Raw genomic sequence first — 17,504 nt, 5'->3', positions numbered from 1 at the left:
CCATCCACCACCTCCAATAAACTCCCACCCCAAGCTAGATCAGAGGCTCCCATCACATTTTATGTATTTTTCTATTCATGGATTTGCAATTCTGTCTTCCCACCCACTCACCCTCACCAGATCCTTGAAGGGTGGAATTGTGTCTCATTCATAACAGCATCCCTGTGCCACAGCACAATGGCTAGCCCAGTATTTCTTCAAACCACATATGTGGTTTGAAAGAATCAGTGAGAGGCTAGAGGAAGTAGATATTGAAGCATTGCTCATCAATGCCCAAGACACAGTCAGGCTCACCTTCCACAGGACCAGAACAAGAAAGGACTTAGGCAGCAAGGTTGGGCAAGGAGTCCTGTCAGTGGAAACCAGAGCTGTGGATCTGTCTTTCACTTCAAGGAACTCCAAGACTCACTATGTGTAACTATGTATAAGTCACACCTGGGGTCACAGCCCCCCAGCATCACTCCCTTTCCACTCTCTGCCTGTTGCAGCCAGGACCCCACAGCCAAACAAACACAGGCCTCTCCTGTCTCTTACACAGCAAGCTTGGAGACATGGTCAGTTCCTTCCTTGACCAAGGGACAAGGCCTGGATCACATGACTCCCAAAGGCACCACTATCCACTGCAAGGGCTCTTCGCTCCTGTCTAAAGGGCTATCTCCCCTCCACCCATTCCCAGAATCCCCTCCTCCTACATCAAGACAGGGGATGGAGGGGTTCCCCCAGGACCAGACCAGACAGAATGAGAAGGACTCTGGCCCCCAGCACAAGGTGGATCACCCACATCCTACACACCAGGGACCCGGTTCCCGGACCTAAGACAAATGCCATGCTCCCCAAGGGAGGAGGGGAAGGGGGCAGGAGGATGTCTGGAACAAGGATCCAATGGAGAAGGAGAAACCAAGAGGAGCTTTGCAATCAGAATTAAATTCTTTAATACAAAATGCTTTAAGATATATCTGTATTTCTTTGTTGTTTAAAAATAAATATGTACTACGGATTATCTCGAAAAACTGCACTAGAGACAAAGACGTGATGTTAATATCTTTCCCCCCACAATTATTACAGATAAACAGTAGCACCAATAAATAAATGATAACAAATATTAAAATTAAAAAAGGAGAGAGATTTAGTATGTAGAATTCTCTATTTTTTCTTGTTTTGTTTTTACATATAAAAAACAGAATAGCAATGTCTATTTTATCAGAATCACATATATACATAAACATATATATATATATATACATATACAAACACAAGTTGCCAAATATATATATAGTATGTAAATGTATATTGAAACCTTATTTCAAAGGAATGTGTGGTGGGGAGCCAGGGGAAAGGGGAGGGCAGAGCTGAGTGTTAGCAAAATTAAATATCTGTTCAGGACAAGCTAGTGACTGTCACCAAGATCAGGGAGAGATTGGAAACATGAATTTTATACACAAAAACCAGTACAAATAAGAGAGAGAGAGAGAACAGAGATACATTTCATAAATAGTTGAAATTAAATATTAACCAAGAATACTGAAAAAAAACCCTACTCTTTAATTAAATTAACTGTTTTAATTTCTAATTAAAAAGGAATATTAAATAAGTATCATATATAAAACACTTTCTCTTTTCTCTGCCTCCACAGTGGGCACGTGGATCCTGCCCTGTCTCTCTGTGCCTCAGGAAGGGAAGGGTCGGGGGACGAAGGAGGTTTAACCACTCACACACACACACACACAGCCAGGTCTCCTGGGGGACAGAACTAGTGGTTTCAATGGTCTGAGGACATCAGGTCCTTCTGGGCTGCAACCCAGGACATGGAGCAGGGAGAGGATGGGGGGGGGTCCCAGGAGAAGACTCTGTCACCAGGCTGCTTCTTCCACCAATGTCTCTTTCTCTTCGCCGGGACATCTGTCAGTGGCCTCCTGGGCAACTTGGAAGCAGGTGAGAGTAGGTGAGGGCTGCCCGGGCTTCTGAATCTTCCAGGCAGTGCCCCTGGAGCCAAGATGCCTGTGCAGCATGTAGAGGGGATCCCCAAAGCACAGCAATGTCCTGAGGCTCCCCAAACTCCTGGTGGGAGCCAGCGTCCTTGACCCTGTACCTGTCATCCATCTGTCCATTTGACTCAGAGTAGAGGCTCAAGGCCAGGGCTGGGTTTGTCGGTGTTCCCAAAAGTGGGCCAAATTTGCCCCCGTGCCCTGGCCTTGCATGTTCCCAGGCAGGGGAGAGGACCCTGGCCTCCCTAAGAGGGACAAAAAGACCATGCCAGAGTCTTTCGCCCCATTGTCTTTCCTGTCGGGATCTGGGTAGGGACATTCTCCTCCCAACTCAAGTCCACAGCAGTCAAATACATCCAGTGAAGACACCAATAACATTATCAATGTTAATTTAAAAAAGAACATATATATATTTTATATATATAAAATATATATATATATTTATTTTTTATATATATAATATATATATAAATGTATGTATGTGGGTGGGCGTGTCTACAGGAATCCCAGAAATAAAACTCTCTAATCTTCCGGGCTCGGTGATTTAGCAGCAAGAAAAATAAAATGGCGAATCCAATTCCAAGAGGGACCGTGCTTGGTCACCCGCCCGGGAATGCTTCTGCCGGAGTCTGGCCCTCCGGACCCAAAGTGCTTTGCGCAGTCTCCTCTTCCTTCATTTCAGGTTTCTGGATTAAGGATTGTTCTGTGGATGGTGGTGATGGTGTGGTGGTGGTGCTGTGGTTCTGTCTCGGTCATTCTGTGTCAGTCTTTCCTGGTGAGACGTCTGGTTCCCAAAACCCTGCGGGAGGCTCCTTCCTCCAGCCCAGCTCACCGCCTCGGCTTGTCGCATCTGAGGGAAATGGAAAACAAGGCTGGGGGTCAGGGCCAGGTGAGGAAGCCAAGCCATGAAGCAGGCAGCCTCCCCAGTCCTGGGAGCCCTGGGTCCCTGCAGGCACCCTAAGAGCAGAGAGGATAGGGCAGGAGTGATCCTGGGACAGAAAGACTTAGTGTGAGGGAGAGAAGCAGCCCCTGCCCTCCAGGAGCCCGGCTGCGCAGTAGCTGTGCTCAGAGGCTCCCTGTCTGCCCTCTAGAACTTGCACTCTAGTTAAGACAAGACAAAGACAGGAACACTTTACAAAGCAACAAATGAACAAGTACCAAAGAACAGTCCCTACTTGACATTTTAAGGGCTGATGGGTGACCAGAGCTGGATGAAGTTAATCAGGAGAGGGTCCCTGCAGCAGGAGGTTTTGCAGCTCAGTCTCTATGGGGCTGGTCTGGGGAAGAGTGGGCAGAACAGCAGGGAGAACCCCCTGAGTTGGGGTGGCCAGTGAGGGGGAGAGGCTGCCCTGGGGACGTGAGGAGAGCCAGAGGGGCCTAAGGCCCCAGGAAGGTGAGGGAGCACCCCCATTTCCCATGCCCTCTCCCAGGCTTGGCTGTAGGCCTCATCTCTTAAGCTGGCTGGCAGCTGCAGGCCCAGGTGTCTTTCCAATACACTGTTTAACTCAGAGTAGGGGAGATAATTTGGTGGCTTCGCTACCTCCTGTTGAGGCAGAAGAGACCTCCAAGAGCTTTCTCATCCTGTCCCTGCCCCTGGGCTGATTGTCTTTAACCCTCCCCACAGTCAGCAGGAGGCAGAACAGGTCCTGCCCTCCAGGAGAGCCTGGGAATGGGGACCCTAAGCCTCTAATTTTGGGAACTGAAATTCCGAGATGCAGCCAGGTTGGGGGTTGGAAAGTCTCTGGAGGTTAGGGGTAACCTCAGTTAGGTCGAGGGTTACTTCACACATCCCCCATCTCCGACAGCCTCTCTGCAGAATCATCACCACAGAAACCCTAAAATGTCACATCCCTTATCTTCCCTGAAGCCTCCTGGATTGAGACCCTTCATCCAGTGCCAAGAAACACAGAACCCCACACAGACAACCCAGGGCCTCATCTCCAGCGTCCTCTGAGCATCCACAAGCCACAAGGACAATGGCAGGGGGGAAGGGACACCCCCTAAGGACTCTATTAATGGGGCCTCTGGACTAGCTGGGGGTACCCTGGCCCTACCTTGGGAATCCCCCTAAAAGCCCCTCCTCCCTGGGTGAAGCTTTCCCTGCCCAGAGGGTCTCGCTCACTTTGAGCACAGGCCCACTTGGTAAAGAACATGAGTCAAGGCATCAAAAGACAGCCAGTCATCTGTCACAGCCCTGTGCTCATGACCTCACCCTCAAGCTGGGGCATGTATTAACTCACACACTTGACACTTCCTTGGTCCCATCATGGACAAGACACAGAAGTACAGGCTCCTGAGAGTCACAAAGGTAAAGAGGCCGAGGCCCAGGCCCAGGAGTTCAATCTAATGATAGGAAAGTGAGCATGGCCCACTCCCTCCACCCATCCCGGGGGCATTTGGAAATATGTGGGTTGTTTGGGGTTGTCACTGTAATTGGTGGAGGGTAAAGGGTATCTAGTATCCTTGGATATGCAATCTCCTACAAAGTGTAGGAAGAACTGCCCCATCCTAAACCAACAGCCACAGCCCTTGCCTTTAGGGAGCCCTAGTCTGAGGGGAGACACAGCCCAGTCCTCAGGGAGCTTCAGCCTGATGGCGAGATACAGCCCTGTCCTCAGGGAGCCCCAGCTTCAGGGAGAGACACAGCCTTGTCCTGGGGGAGCCCCTGCTTCCATGGAGAAACCCTGAAGAGATGAGAAGCCCAGCCATGCAGACTTCAGAGGGTGGTGATAAGGCCTGAGTGAGAATGTTTGCACCTTGTAGACATGGTACCACACCTAGAAGGGCTCTCAGTTTCTTAGTACTAGTATCAGAGGTAGTAGTAACAACATCAGGACCAACAGCCACCACAAGCAGCAGGACCACAGGACACAACACACACTTGCGTCCATACCACCACATGAAGCCACACCAGCCTATCCACTCAGGCAACCAGGGCAACCTCTAAACAGGCCTCACCAGGCCAACCAGTGCCTGTGGCCAACCACAGAGGTCTCACGAGCAGAGAAGGCAGCAGTCACCAGGAAGGCAGCTAGAAGCCGAGCAAGCAGCTGGCCCCTCTCAGGAGTGCGCTCCCTCTCTCTCTCTCTCTCCCCATCTCTGTGGGATGCCCCTCTCTGACTCGCTTGCCCTCTGGGAACCAACCTGCAAGTACGTTCGTTTAACTCAAGCTGCCTCGCCTTGCAACGTGAGTCTGTGTTTTTGCAGGAACATTTACACGTCTGCGGATCTTGTACAAACAAATGCTTTCTCCGCTCTGAGCAAGGCCCACAGGGACTGCAAAAAGGCAAAAGGAAAGACATCTAAGCTAGAGCATCAGCAGAAAGAGAGAAAAAAAATACCATGCAACACCCTCTAACACATCCGCAGCTGAGTGCCCCCCAACCCCCACCCCCAGCTCGTCGGCCCCCACACCCTTCTACACCCTGGAAGGCTCCGAGCACTACAGCAGAAGACAGAGAGAGCGGCATAAAGAGGTAGCACTGGCTAGGACACCTCCCTGCAAGGGACAGGCGGGCAAAGACGGGCAGAGAGTGCAGGAAGAGGGCTGCCACAAGGGGCAGTGATGTGTCCCAGGGAAACAAGTACAAGTCTCAGGCCACAAGGCCCCAGCACTGCTGCCCCCAAAAGAGCACACCTTGACTCTTCACCTACTGGGGACAGCTATCAGGGTCACTGAGATCGTCCTGTGCAAGGGCTTATGGTCCCTCCACCAAAGGTGGGTTAAAGTTGGGCATGATGAGAAGCTAAGCCCAGAGGCAGTGTCCACAGGCTGAGGGCCAAGCCACTGGCGACCAAAGGGCCCAGGGTAGGGCCACCATAGCCTCCAACCCAGAGGAAGAAGCCACCCTACAGGGAGGCTTCTGTGGGTGCCATGCACTGGGCTGGCATAGGGGCTTCCCCTCCAGAGGCCCCAAGGCCACAAGGAGCCAAGGCACTTTACCAGATGAGGAGGGGCCGTCACCTGGTGCTTGACCCCATGCAAGCTCCTCCTTCAGCTGACAACAGGCTGCATCTGGCCTTTTGTACCCCTTCCTCACACCACGTCTGCCCTCCCCACTACCCTCCACTTCCAGGCAAGTGCAAAAGCCTAGACCAGTGGAAACCAGTTGGGTGAGCAGGCACCAGTGCCCAGCCCCCACGTCCAGCTCCTGTGCCAACATGGGCCCATCACCAGTGCCCAGTGAGTGAAAGAAAGTTGGTGCCCAGCCAAGCCAGAGTCCCCTCCCTGAATCTTCCAGACCCTCTCAGCCCACCGACCCAACCCAACCCTGGACCAGCAATGCCACCACCAATTCTACCCATTGGTGCCAATTAGTGGAGTGAGAATGAGAGAGAGAGAGAGATACTGGGGCCAGGAGGGAAGGATGACAGCAGGGGTGGGTTCTGGGGGGTGCTAAGGGAGGGAGGCAGTGTTAAGGGGTACTGCAGGCAGGAGTTTGATTGAGGGCCAGGGAGACCCCAGGGAATTAGACAGCAGCGGGCACCAACGTACACGCTCCAGGATTTATACCGGGATTTCTTGCGCTTTCGTTTTTGCCCCTTTCCCTTTCCTCGAACTGATTTTCTGGAAAATAAAAAAACAGAGACAGACAGGGAGAGAGCAAGGGGAAGGGGAGAGCGAAAGAAGCAGTGAGGAGGGCAGGGGTGGGGACAACCAAAGCCGTCAGGTCCCACTCCCTGGAGCAAGGTGTTGGGGAAGCAGGGGTCTCAGGAAAGCGCGCACTCAAACACGCATGTGCACATTTGGGCAGCATGCACTGGATGGCTCCTTCTTCTCCTTACTTTGCCCACCCCAGGGTGGCAAACCCAGTCCCTGCCAAGGCTTTGGGTGTGGAGCAAAGACTGGATGGAGGGCACAGGACCCAAGGGTCTCCATGCTCATGGCAGCTTCTGGTCCCAGGCAGGGGCAGAGCCCCAAGAGTGGACTCTTTGCACAGAAACCTTGATCAAGTCTGACCCTGAAGGTCAGGGGGCTACAAAAGGTAGGGCTAGCTTTGCGGAAAAACTCAGAGACCTGATTTGATGGGGGCTGGGGGGACTGGCTGTGCTTTGAGCACCATCTGTCTTCATTTCCAAGTACAATAGCACGAGGGTTCTTCCAAGGGCCCTGCCTCTGGGATCCTGGTGTCGGGGAGCAACTACCTTGGGAGCTGGCACAATACTGAGAGCAGCACATGAAAGGCACCAGCCGCCTAGCCATCACCTGGACTAAAAGGTGGGGCTGGGTGCCCTGGTGCCCCAGGCAGGAGGTAGGGTGGGGTGGGAGTTAGGGAGTGCTGGGGAGGAGAGGCCTGGGGGGTACTTGGCAGGGAGTTTTCTCCCCAGCCTGTCAAAGCCTGCTACACCATCTCACCAGACTCTCTTCTGAGCCCAGGCGAGCCCCCCACTGTCCCCATGGGCAAAGCAGGCGTTCGGGGATCAGGCAATGGGGGCAGGCTGTAGCCTGTCCCCCTCAAGGGAAGCAGCACTCTCCACGCCTGCCAGGCTTGAGAGAACACACCTCAGAATGTCTATCACAGGGGAAGGAAGGAGGGGTAGAGGGGACCGAGAAGGCCAAATCTGCTCCCCCTCAGGAGAAAGCACTGGAAGGATGGAAGGAGGAGGGACTTCATTCTAATTCTCTCTCTCTCTCTCTCTCTCTCTCAGCCTTGCTCTGGTAGCCACAGTAATCCTGGAAACTGGGGCTTAGGAAAGAGGCAAGAGTTTAAGGCCTAGGAGGCTTCAACGTCCCTAGAGTGTTGGGGGCAGACAGGATGGTGGAGGGGAGGCAGGTAGCAGGGCACAGGTGCTCTTTCTCAGTCTCTTTCCCTGCAAGTTTGTCCCGATGCACACCCAGTCTTGAAGGCTCAGTGCACCCAGACCTTACCACCCACCCTATCCTGACCCAATCCTCCACGCTGAGCAACTGGAAGCCTCAGAAAATGATCAACATTCAACGTTCTCTCCCTGGCCAAGAGGGCTGCGTGCTTGCCGCCTGCCCCGCTCCTGTAGAGGCGTGCACCAAGAAACTCCCCAGCCAGCCCCAAATCCAACTACACCACCACAGTGGCCACCAAAAGAGGCCGTTTCCTCTGACACACAAAAGCTGGCCTCTTTGCTCCCTCTCCCCGCTGTGGGTGCCCTAGAGCAAGCCAGGGAGCCAGTGTCCACATTGCCCCCTGACATACCGAAACAGCAAGTCCTGGCCAGGAATGATCTGGAGACCTGGAAGGCATTGTCTCTTCCAGGGAAATGCCAGGCTCCAGGCTGGGTTTTCTCATTAACCCTGGAGCCATAATCCTGGAGTTGGCTCCATCCCACTGCTGTCACCACAAGTCTCCCACGAGACCAACTCCCTGACCCAGTGAGGCCATCCGAGCCCCTGACAGAGGAAGCCAAGAGCCCCAGACCAAGACAACCGGCAAAGGAGAGGGAGAAGGGCTAAAATCACGACCACTTACTTTTCTTGCCTTGCTCTGTCCTTCTTTGATCTGCAATGGGTAGGGAAAGAGAAAAGAACGCAACAGAAGGGTTAAAATGGTGATGATAATAATAGTAAAAACAACACAGCGTTTATGATGTAGCAACACTATTTTAAACCCTTTTCAGACGAGGGTACTTCAAAAAGTTCGTGGAGTATGGTTTTTGTTTTTGTTTTGTTTTTTGGCAGCTGGCCAGTACAGGGATTGAACCCTGGACCTTGGTGTCATCAGCACCACATTCTAACCAACTGAGCTAACCAGCCAGCCCTTGAAAAAGTTCATGGAAAGATTCGTATTGTCTTTTAATTCTATTTTCCACGAACTTTTTAAAGTATCCTCGTATAAGAACTCACTTAATGCTATGAAGTACATACTATTATTGTGCCCATTTTATAGCTGTGGAAACTAAGGCACATTGAAGTAAAATGCCCAAGGTCATACAGTTAGAAGGTAGACACGGGCTAACAAGTGCAATGTGCTTAACCCTGGTGCAGATCAGGCACCCTGTAGCCACTTATTGAATGAATGAATCCATGACTCCATCCTCACCTGCATTCACATTTGCTGTGCTGTAGGAAGCTCATCTCTCCTATGTGCTGGCCTTGATGAGGTTTGACCCGCATAATCTGGAGAGGAAGGAAGCAGATCACAGAAGTTAGTGACCCAGCCAGCCATACCCAGGTGGGACACTCCCTGGGCTCCTGCCACTCAGCACCCAGGGGTTCTACAGAGCAGGGATGGGTGTTGGAGGTAGGAGGGACCAGGAGCTCTAGCAGGAAAGAGCCTGAGGCCCACCCCAACTCCCCCAATCCTGCTGGCCTCAAGGAGCCCCTGCTCCTCTTGAGGGCAGACATGGCTACAAGGGTTGGCCAGGCTGGGAATTCAAATCCTGATTTCTCACCACTCCCCAGCCCCTTCCCTCCTTTCATCCCTTCTAGGCTCACCACCCTGACCCCTAGTAGCTACCCAAGAGCCCCTCCTTCCCTGTGTCTCAGAACTCCCTCCCACCCTGTCTGGACTGAGATGTGCCCCATCAACAGGTAGTACCAAAAGACTGGCTTTTTAAACTCTCCATGAACCAGGCTCATCCAGCCTCCCAAATAGAGCACCCAGGTGGGGAGGTTCTTTAGGGCGCTTTCCAAGAAAAGAAGAGAGGAGCCCCTGTCACAGGCATCAGTCCCCTCCTGAGCCCAGGGGGCAAAAGTCAGGGAGGAGAAAGAGGTGATTGGGGCTTGCTGGGAACCTGGGCTGGGAAACGCACGCATCTTCTTCACCAAAGAAGAAAAGAAACCCACCACACTTCCCCACCCTACCCAGAGGGGTCCAACTCAGAGGCAGGAGCCGGGCAAGGCAAATCTGGCTCCTCCTTGCAAGAGCTTCTCCGGAAAGGGCCTGGGACCACCTGTTCCCAAAATCTAACATCCCTCCCTATACCCCCCTTCCCCTGTTCCCCACAGGTGCCCACCTGCATGGTGACGTTGAACTCCTCAGTGGGCACACACTCCAGGTTCTCATCATTGCAGCAGCCCCCACACCGCATCAGGGCCACACAGGATGGCCTGAAGATGTACTCAACCTCATCAGGGTACTCCTGGAAGATTTCTACCAGAGTCTCAATCGGACGGCAGTAGCTGCGCTGGAAGACGTCCATGAATTTCACCACTGCATGGGAGGGGGTAACACGTGAGCCCAGTGTGTGGCATAAAAGATAGCCAGCCCCTATCTCCTCCCAACTCTGTAAGGCCAGTCCTCAGGGCTCCTATGACAGGTACCCACTATCAGGCAAGTCCTTCCAAAAATCTAACTTAAGTCCCTCCTGCTATGGTTAAAGCACTTCCCGAAGCTTTCCACCATCAACACTGGTGAAGGCCTGTTTTTATTCCAAAGATTACACAAGGCTGTCAAGTTCCAATGGAGATGGTCTGCCACATCTGATCCCCCCTTGCCTCATCGTGACAGCTGAGCCAATTCCTAAGGCAACCTTGATGCCAGAGGACAGTTTGAATATGCGTACAACTGTTGGGGGTGTTCTAAGCTTCCCCTGAAAGGGGGAACAGCCAGCTTTGCCAAGCTAGTCTCTAGTTTCCTACAACCTCCCTACAGTCACTGCCATACATCAACCGTCCCCACCACCATTTACTGAGCACTTATTACATTCTGGGTACTGTGTACAGTAGTCCATAGTCACCACATCACACAATTCTCCCCACATGGTACTATTAGACACTACTGGAATCCCATTTTACAAATGGGGAAATGGAAGCTCAGAGAGGCTAAGTAATTTGCCCCAAGGCCACACTGCTAGTAAATGGTAGAGTTAGAATCAGCTCTGACATCAAAGCCTTCCCAAGCTTATGTCAAGCAAAGACAGAGGAAAAGCTTCCAGAGGCACCTTGCCACCTGCCAGCACCGCCCACCATCCCCACCCCAGACACGGGCCGAGGAGAGGGTGGGCATCAGCACAGGGGCTGGGCCCTCCTGGAACAGGTGGCAGTGGGCGGGCACGTTGCGCCAGCCCTGCCAGGCACAGATAACCCCGCCCAAGAGGGCAAACTGCTTGCATCACGGAAAAAACAGTGCTGCCACTGCAGCCACGGAGCATTTCTAGAAGCTGATTCGGAGGGAGACCAGGGTAAAGACGTTTCCCAGACTGGCCGTGGAGCCTGGGATGCACTGGAGCATGAAGGGGTAATTCTGGGCCACAGGGGCGGGGTCTTTGAGAATAAGTAAATGCAGGACTCTGGCATAACTACTCCAAATTGTGGCCCGGCCTACCACTCCCCATCACACACACCCCCACTACCACACAGCAATCCTATCCCTGAAATGAGTTACCCTACGGGAGGGAAGCTAATGAAGAGGCCCAGGCTCTGACCATGACTTGGTGTGACCTTGGGCAGATCCCTCCCCTCTCTGGGCCTCCGATTCTGCTCATCTGTAGAAGCAAGTTGGGCTGATCTCAAAAGACACTAAAACGGAGGCAGAAACATGGGGTTTTGTCTTCCATTTCCAGCCCCGAGAACACAAAGTGCACTTTTCTCAGCCCGAGTAACAGAAAGTGTGGAACTTCACTGAGGCATCTTAAGTGCAAGTCCCGTAGACTGCCGCCCCACCCAGAGACCGCAGCTGAGCCTCCCCCTCACCCCTCCCTCCAAGTTCTGTTTTCCAGAAGGGTAAAGGAAGATGAGACCCAGAGGTCTGTACAATAGGTTGGTCAAGGAGAATCTGGGGAGTTGAAGAGAAAGGTGGGAGAAGGCCACAGGTGTGACAACAGAAAGGAGAAAAGCGGGGGAACCCAAGCCAGTCTGAAGTCTCTACTCCTGTCCAGACAAAGGGCACAGAATCCTTCTCTACCCTCAAAGTGTTAAGGTAAATTGTCATCAATAAAAGTAAATAAGACCAGAGATCTGAATAAGTCATTTTTTAAACCAAGTCTGTATTGAAGGAGGTGACAAATCAAGAATTTTTGAACTGACGCTTCATCATGATTGGGACAGAGGTGGCCAGGCTTGTGGCCTCACCCAGCAGAGGATAGCAGAAAGGTCTGATCTGGGCAATGGGGTTATAGCTGAGGGTAAAAAGACTTAGGCTGGGAATTCCTTCAAAAAGCTTCTCCCTGGAATCCCCAAGGCCCATGGGAGGTGGGGGGTGGTGGGCAACTTCCACCCTTTGCACTCCAGCCACTGCCTCCAAGGACAGCTGTCTTTTGCACAGGGCGTATACACACATACACTCCAACATCAGGCTTTCGTGGTTTTCCTCATTTATCGCAGACAACCATTTCTCCAGCAAACAAAGACCATTTGTCTTGCTTCTTTCTCCCAGACCACAGAGACCACTAGGAAGCTGAAGGGGGTAAGTGGTGCACTAGGAGCAGAGTGCCTGTTAGTGGCATAGGCCAGGGAGTGGCTGGGAGGCCAGGCCCTGGGCCAAGGAAAGGGCTCCTGGGGTGGGGAAGGAGTAGGCAGAACTGGCTGGCCATCACCACTCCTGGCTGCTACCCCAGCCACACTGGATTTGGGTCAGAGAAACTCGCCTGGAGGAAGACCCCACGGCCTTCCTTCCCCAAAGGTGGGGAACTGGGAAAGTGTCTTCAAGCTGAAGCAGAGGCCACATTCGGTGGTGGGGAGAGCCTGGGCCTCCCCAGAGAAATGGGAGGATCCCTGTCCTCCAAACCACAGTGGAACAAAAGGCAGACAGACTCGGGATGCGGGGCGGGGGGCGGCAGGGCGCCTGGGAGTTACAGCCAGCCCTCTGCTGGCCCAGGAGGGAAGTTCACAGCACCCAAACCTAGTCCACCCACAGGGACTTTCTCTACCCGCAAAAGAATGCAAACTAGGGGGTGGAGAGAATCCCAGTAGGCTGGACCCTGCACCTCCAGCTTACACAGGAAGGGTCACAGCCCCCACAGGAGGGACATGGCTGGGTAGGAAGTGACACTGAACATCCATCCTCCCCTGGGAGCAGGAGGGACAAGGGATACCTCTTCTGACATCTGGAATCCCTGAACACTGTCTTCCTGGTCTATGTTCATGACTCCCTCTCCAAATAAAATTTTATTGGGAAGAGCAGAAGAAAAAGGCAACAAGTTCTATTTCTAGCAGAGGCCTGAACAGAGGAAAGAGCCCTCAAGAAACTGAAGGGTTAATCTCATGGTGTTCCCCTCTATTTCTCGATCCAGATATTTCGGTGCCCCTCCCCCTTCCCCATAACAGGCCTGAAAAGAAGGAATTGGGCCTCCATACCTATCCCCTGGGAGAACAGGGGACTCCATCTAAGAGCCAGGGGACTCACCTTCGTGGGGTTTCTGCCCTCCTTCTGCCATGGGCGCAGCCTGGGACCACTAAGGACAGAACAAAGAGCAAATCATAGGCAGGAGTGCAAAGGTCCAGCCACGCGCCCCTATGCCCTCCCTAAATCTCTCCCAGCCCACAGCCTCTAGCTTCTCCAAGCCTTCTGAGTCAAAAAGGGCATAGCCCAGGGACCCCGCAGGCACAGAGCATACCCACCACCCCCAGACTGCTCCAATTCTGAAACCAAGGAAGTTAAAGACTAACTAGATGTTGGGGTATGGGGAGCTCAAAATGCAGGAGGAAAACGCCAGGGTGCTGCACTGTCCAGGTCCCCTGTCCCTTCCCCACAATCTCTCTCCCTGCTCTCACTGCCCCCCGATTCCCTGGTCCAAAGCCATGGGTATGTATTAAGGTCAAATAGGAGGACAAATCTGGACTGGGACAGAAAGGAAAGACTGGGGGCGAGAAAAACAACATGGTGACCTTCTCCTGCTGACATGACAAATACCAGGGTGAGCCGGTGTTGGATAGGGAGGGGGTGCAGAGGACCGAAGGGCACCAATCACCTCCCCCATCCTAACTCTCTAGTCCTTGAAAATATCCAGCATACCCACAGGTGTTTTAGAGGGTTAAAACCTGGCAGGAAACCCTGGGGGAGAAGAGAACCCCATTTTCCTGCCAGCACAAATCTCCCCAGAGCCTGAATATATTTCCAAAACCTTACCAGCCTCCCACTCCCACCTTGTTCCCTGGTTTCTTCTCCCTCCCACAGTGAGGGGGTCCCAAGCCCCTCTCACCTGGGCACCTTCCTCAAATGCAACCAGGGAAGCCTAGTATGCCTTAGCACTGCCCGGCCCCTAGGGGGCCCCCTGCATTACCCTAGGCCTGAGGCCTGCCCCAACCCTCCCCAGCCTGGCCAGATCATTCCTCCCCTCCCCAGAAGCTGTGAAGGTCAATAAGCACAGCCATGTGGACCTGACAACACCAAGCAGGCAAAGGTTTCTCCTAGCCCTTCATGGGGTCTCCAGTTCTCACCAACTCCCCACCCCACCTGCTCCTTTTGCAGAGCAGATCCAGAGCAGGGAGCTACCCTCTAGCACACAGAACTCCAGACTCTGCTGGGAAGGAGTCCCACTGTCTGTCTGTCTCTCTCTCCTTCCCACACACCCACAATACAACCCACCCAGGTACCCCAGCCTTGGCCCCAGGGCCAAGGTCAGAGAAAGTCCCTTTCAAGGGAAGATAACAGACCCCAGACTCCCAGCTGGATAGCCTCCCTCAGGGACCCCCTGGATTCAGCACCTCAGCCCCTCACCCACCTCCACAACACCCCCTGGCTTCCCACTGCCAACATTCTCCCTATGCCCTCCACTCCTCCTGGGCCCCGAGGAAAGGGGACAGAAACTTCATACCCCCTCCAAGGCCAGGGGGCACCGGAGGGGCAGTTCTAGACAGGGAGGGGCCAGGTGCCCTTCTCTGGGGGCCTCTGAAGGTCACACTGTGGCCAGGCAGCTACTCCTCCCCCTCCCCCCCCCTTGGAGGCCTGAAGCCAAGGCCTTTGTGCCAGGGTCTGAGGAACTCCTGGTGGTGGCAGGGACCCCTGCCCAACTTCCTTCTGCCTCCTCTCCAAGGGGACTATGGCTGAGGGAGGGTTAAGAGAGGAGCAGGAAAGGACCTCTTTGGTGGCTTTGAGAAGCAAGTTGGGTGGGTAAGTTTGGAGTTCAAAAACACCTGCTCCGATGCTGCATTTCACCAGGACAAAGTGTGTGTGCAAGGCTGGCAGGCACTCCTTCCAAGGGTTCAGGAAGGACTATCCCCACGCTGTCCATGTCACGGCAAATTTCAACCCATTTTTCTACAAAGGGTAGAGTGGGGTAATGCCACTCTTTAAACTCTCCCTTCCCAACCGTCATAAAAGCTAAAGCACAGCTCACTCGGAACTGTTGGGGAGGGAAGGGAGCACACTGTCACCAAATCCGGACTTTCGTAGTCTCAACAAAGCACAAGGGTGGGCTCGGCACCCCGACTCCTGACAATGATCATCCTTTCCCTGGACTCTTGGGCCGGAGAGGGGTTAGATGGGTCTTCTCAGCAGAGAGAAGCAAAAAATAAAGGGTGGCAGGGGCTTCTCTACACTCTAGGGAGGAAATGGGAAAAGTGGGAAGGGGCGTCAGGATACTCCTCCTAGCACAGGGCAGGGGTAGGAGCTGGGGACGTCGGGAAAGGATAGAGAGGGTTCTCCGGGTCCCCGGGCTGGGGCTACCTCGAGAGGTCACCTTCCTGCGGAGGGCCGGCGGGGGGAGGGGCGCCGCTCGCCGCCCCGGGCTCCCAGCTCGGGTAGCCGCGGCTCCGGGAACACGCGGCCGGCCAGGCCCGGGCTGATGTAATCGGCTCCGCGCCGCGCGCGCCCGGCCGGGCGGGGGAGGGCGGGTACCGAGCGGGACGCGAGCAGGGACGGGCGGGGGTGGCGCGGCGCAGGTGGCCCGGCAGAAAGGAGGGTCCCCGCAGCAATCCACCCCAAAACTTTTCCCGAACTAGCGGCAAGGGCCGAAGAGACCGAGTGGCAGTGACAGCGAGCCCCTCTCTTGCCTGCGCCCTGCTCCCTCCACCCTCCCTGCCCTCCCCCGTTCCAAGGTCCGAGCACCCCCCTGCCCGCTGGGCTCTGGCTCCCGCCCCCACTGCCCAAACTTCCAGTTCGTCGGGGACCAGCAGCCGGGAGCAAACTTCAGCGGCCGGCGGCAGCATAAGCCCAGCCCCCTCGGCCTCCTCCTCCGGCTCCCGCCCTCCGCTGGTCGGCCCAGATCGTACGTGCGGTGACTCTGGTGGGTGGGCAGGGCCCGCGTGGGCGGTGAGACTCTATCCTGGTGCCCTCCCACCTAGCGCGCGCCCCCTCCCCCTACACGTACGACGACAGAGCGGGATGCCGCGCGCCTGGTGCCCATGGACCCGCGTGGGGCACGGAGCCCCCACGCGCGCGCTCGCACGCACGTCCCCAGCCGGGAGAGGCGTCCGCAGCGGCCCGCGGCGTGGCGCGGGCACGGCCGCTTACCTTAGCGTGGTGGAGGTAGAGCAACAAGGCAAGGCTCCAATGCACCCAAGAGAGCAGAAAGTTCATGGTTTCGGAGGCCCGGCCGGGGCCGGCGCGGCTCGCGCTCCCTCTCCGGCTCGGGCTGCGGGGCGGCCCGCTCTCCTCGGCGCCGCGGTGGGCTTCTCTTCCTCCCGCAGCGGAGGCCCGGGCCAGGGCCTGGGGCGCGCGCGCGGCTGGAGCACTGTCTGCGCACACTGCCGCCTCACCCGTCCATGAGCCCGACTTCCGAGCGCCGAGTCGCCACCGCGGCCCCCTCTCCTCTTCCTTCTCTTCTTCCTCCTCCCCCTCCTCCGGCTGCGGCTCCTCCCGGCCCGAGCTTGCACTTCTCCCGGCTCCGCTCGGCTCGGCTCCCCCGGCGCCCACCACGGCTCCTCCGGAGCGAAAACAGCCCAGAAGTTGGACGAAAAGTTTCAGTGCAACGCCGCGAGCCCCGACCCCCTCCACCCCGCCTCCGGGCGCGGGCTCCGGCTCCTGCCCGCGGCTCGCCGCCGCGTCCACCGTCGGCTGCCGACCCTGGAGGAGGTGGGCGCTGGGGCTGGGGGCGGTGTCTGTCTGTCTGTCCGTCAGCGCGACTGGTCCGATGCGGGATCCCGAGGGGGAGGGCTCACACGCGCTCCGCCAGTGTCCCCCAAAAGCAGGTCACTCACTTTGCCCCTGTCCTCGCTGCTCTTTCGCCCGCGCGCTCTCTCTGACCCCGTCTCTCTCTCTCTTCCTTGACTTCTTTCTGGAGCTCTTGCTACCTCTTTCCTCTCTCTGATGGTTTCCAAAATCCAAAGTGCTTTGGAGGTTGTAAAAGAGCAATCTCCCCAAACCGTCGGCCCGATTTAAGTGGGGAATGGGAAGCAAAAAAAATTAAAACGGGAAACAATACAGTTTTTTTTTTTAAATGTCTAAGAAAAAAAGGAGGGGTAAACCCCGTATAAATGAATATCGAATTCCAGAGCGGAGACCCCTGGCGGGTGAGTCCGCTGGACGGTCCGCCTAGCCGCTGCGTCTCCCTACAGAGCGCCGCTGCCGCCGGCTCCGCTCGGCCCCCGCGCCTCTGCCTCCTCGCAGCCGGGCTGCCCCAAGCCTCTGCCGCTCCTCACCGCTACCAGCCGACTGGAAAAAAGGCCTGGCTCCGCCCCTCCCCGCCCCAGGGGGCGGGGACAGGCCGGGCCTCGGCCCCTCGCCT

General features: G+C 55.2%; 1 protein-coding gene across 1 annotated transcript; it reads right to left on the bottom strand.

The window, feature by feature from the left end:
* Positions 1–949: 949 nt before the first annotated feature.
* On the bottom strand, positions 950–16,963 carry VEGFA (vascular endothelial growth factor A; the record flags this gene model as incomplete). Its single annotated transcript, XM_063098306.1, has 8 exons — positions 950–2,835; positions 5,130–5,261; positions 6,481–6,552; positions 8,429–8,458; positions 8,999–9,075; positions 9,915–10,111; positions 13,244–13,292; positions 16,292–16,963. Coding segments are annotated over 8 exons (1,251 nt in total), but the record flags the coding sequence as incomplete, so codon positions are not given.
* Positions 16,964–17,504: the final 541 nt, after the last annotated feature.

Source organism: Cynocephalus volans, chromosome 5 (genome assembly GCF_027409185.1).
Source record: "Cynocephalus volans isolate mCynVol1 chromosome 5, mCynVol1.pri, whole genome shotgun sequence".
In the NCBI taxonomy this organism is placed as follows: Eukaryota; Metazoa; Chordata; class Mammalia; order Dermoptera; family Cynocephalidae; genus Cynocephalus; species Cynocephalus volans.
Note: the sequence above shows the minus strand (reverse complement) of the source record. Positions and strands in the feature narration are given on the sequence as shown.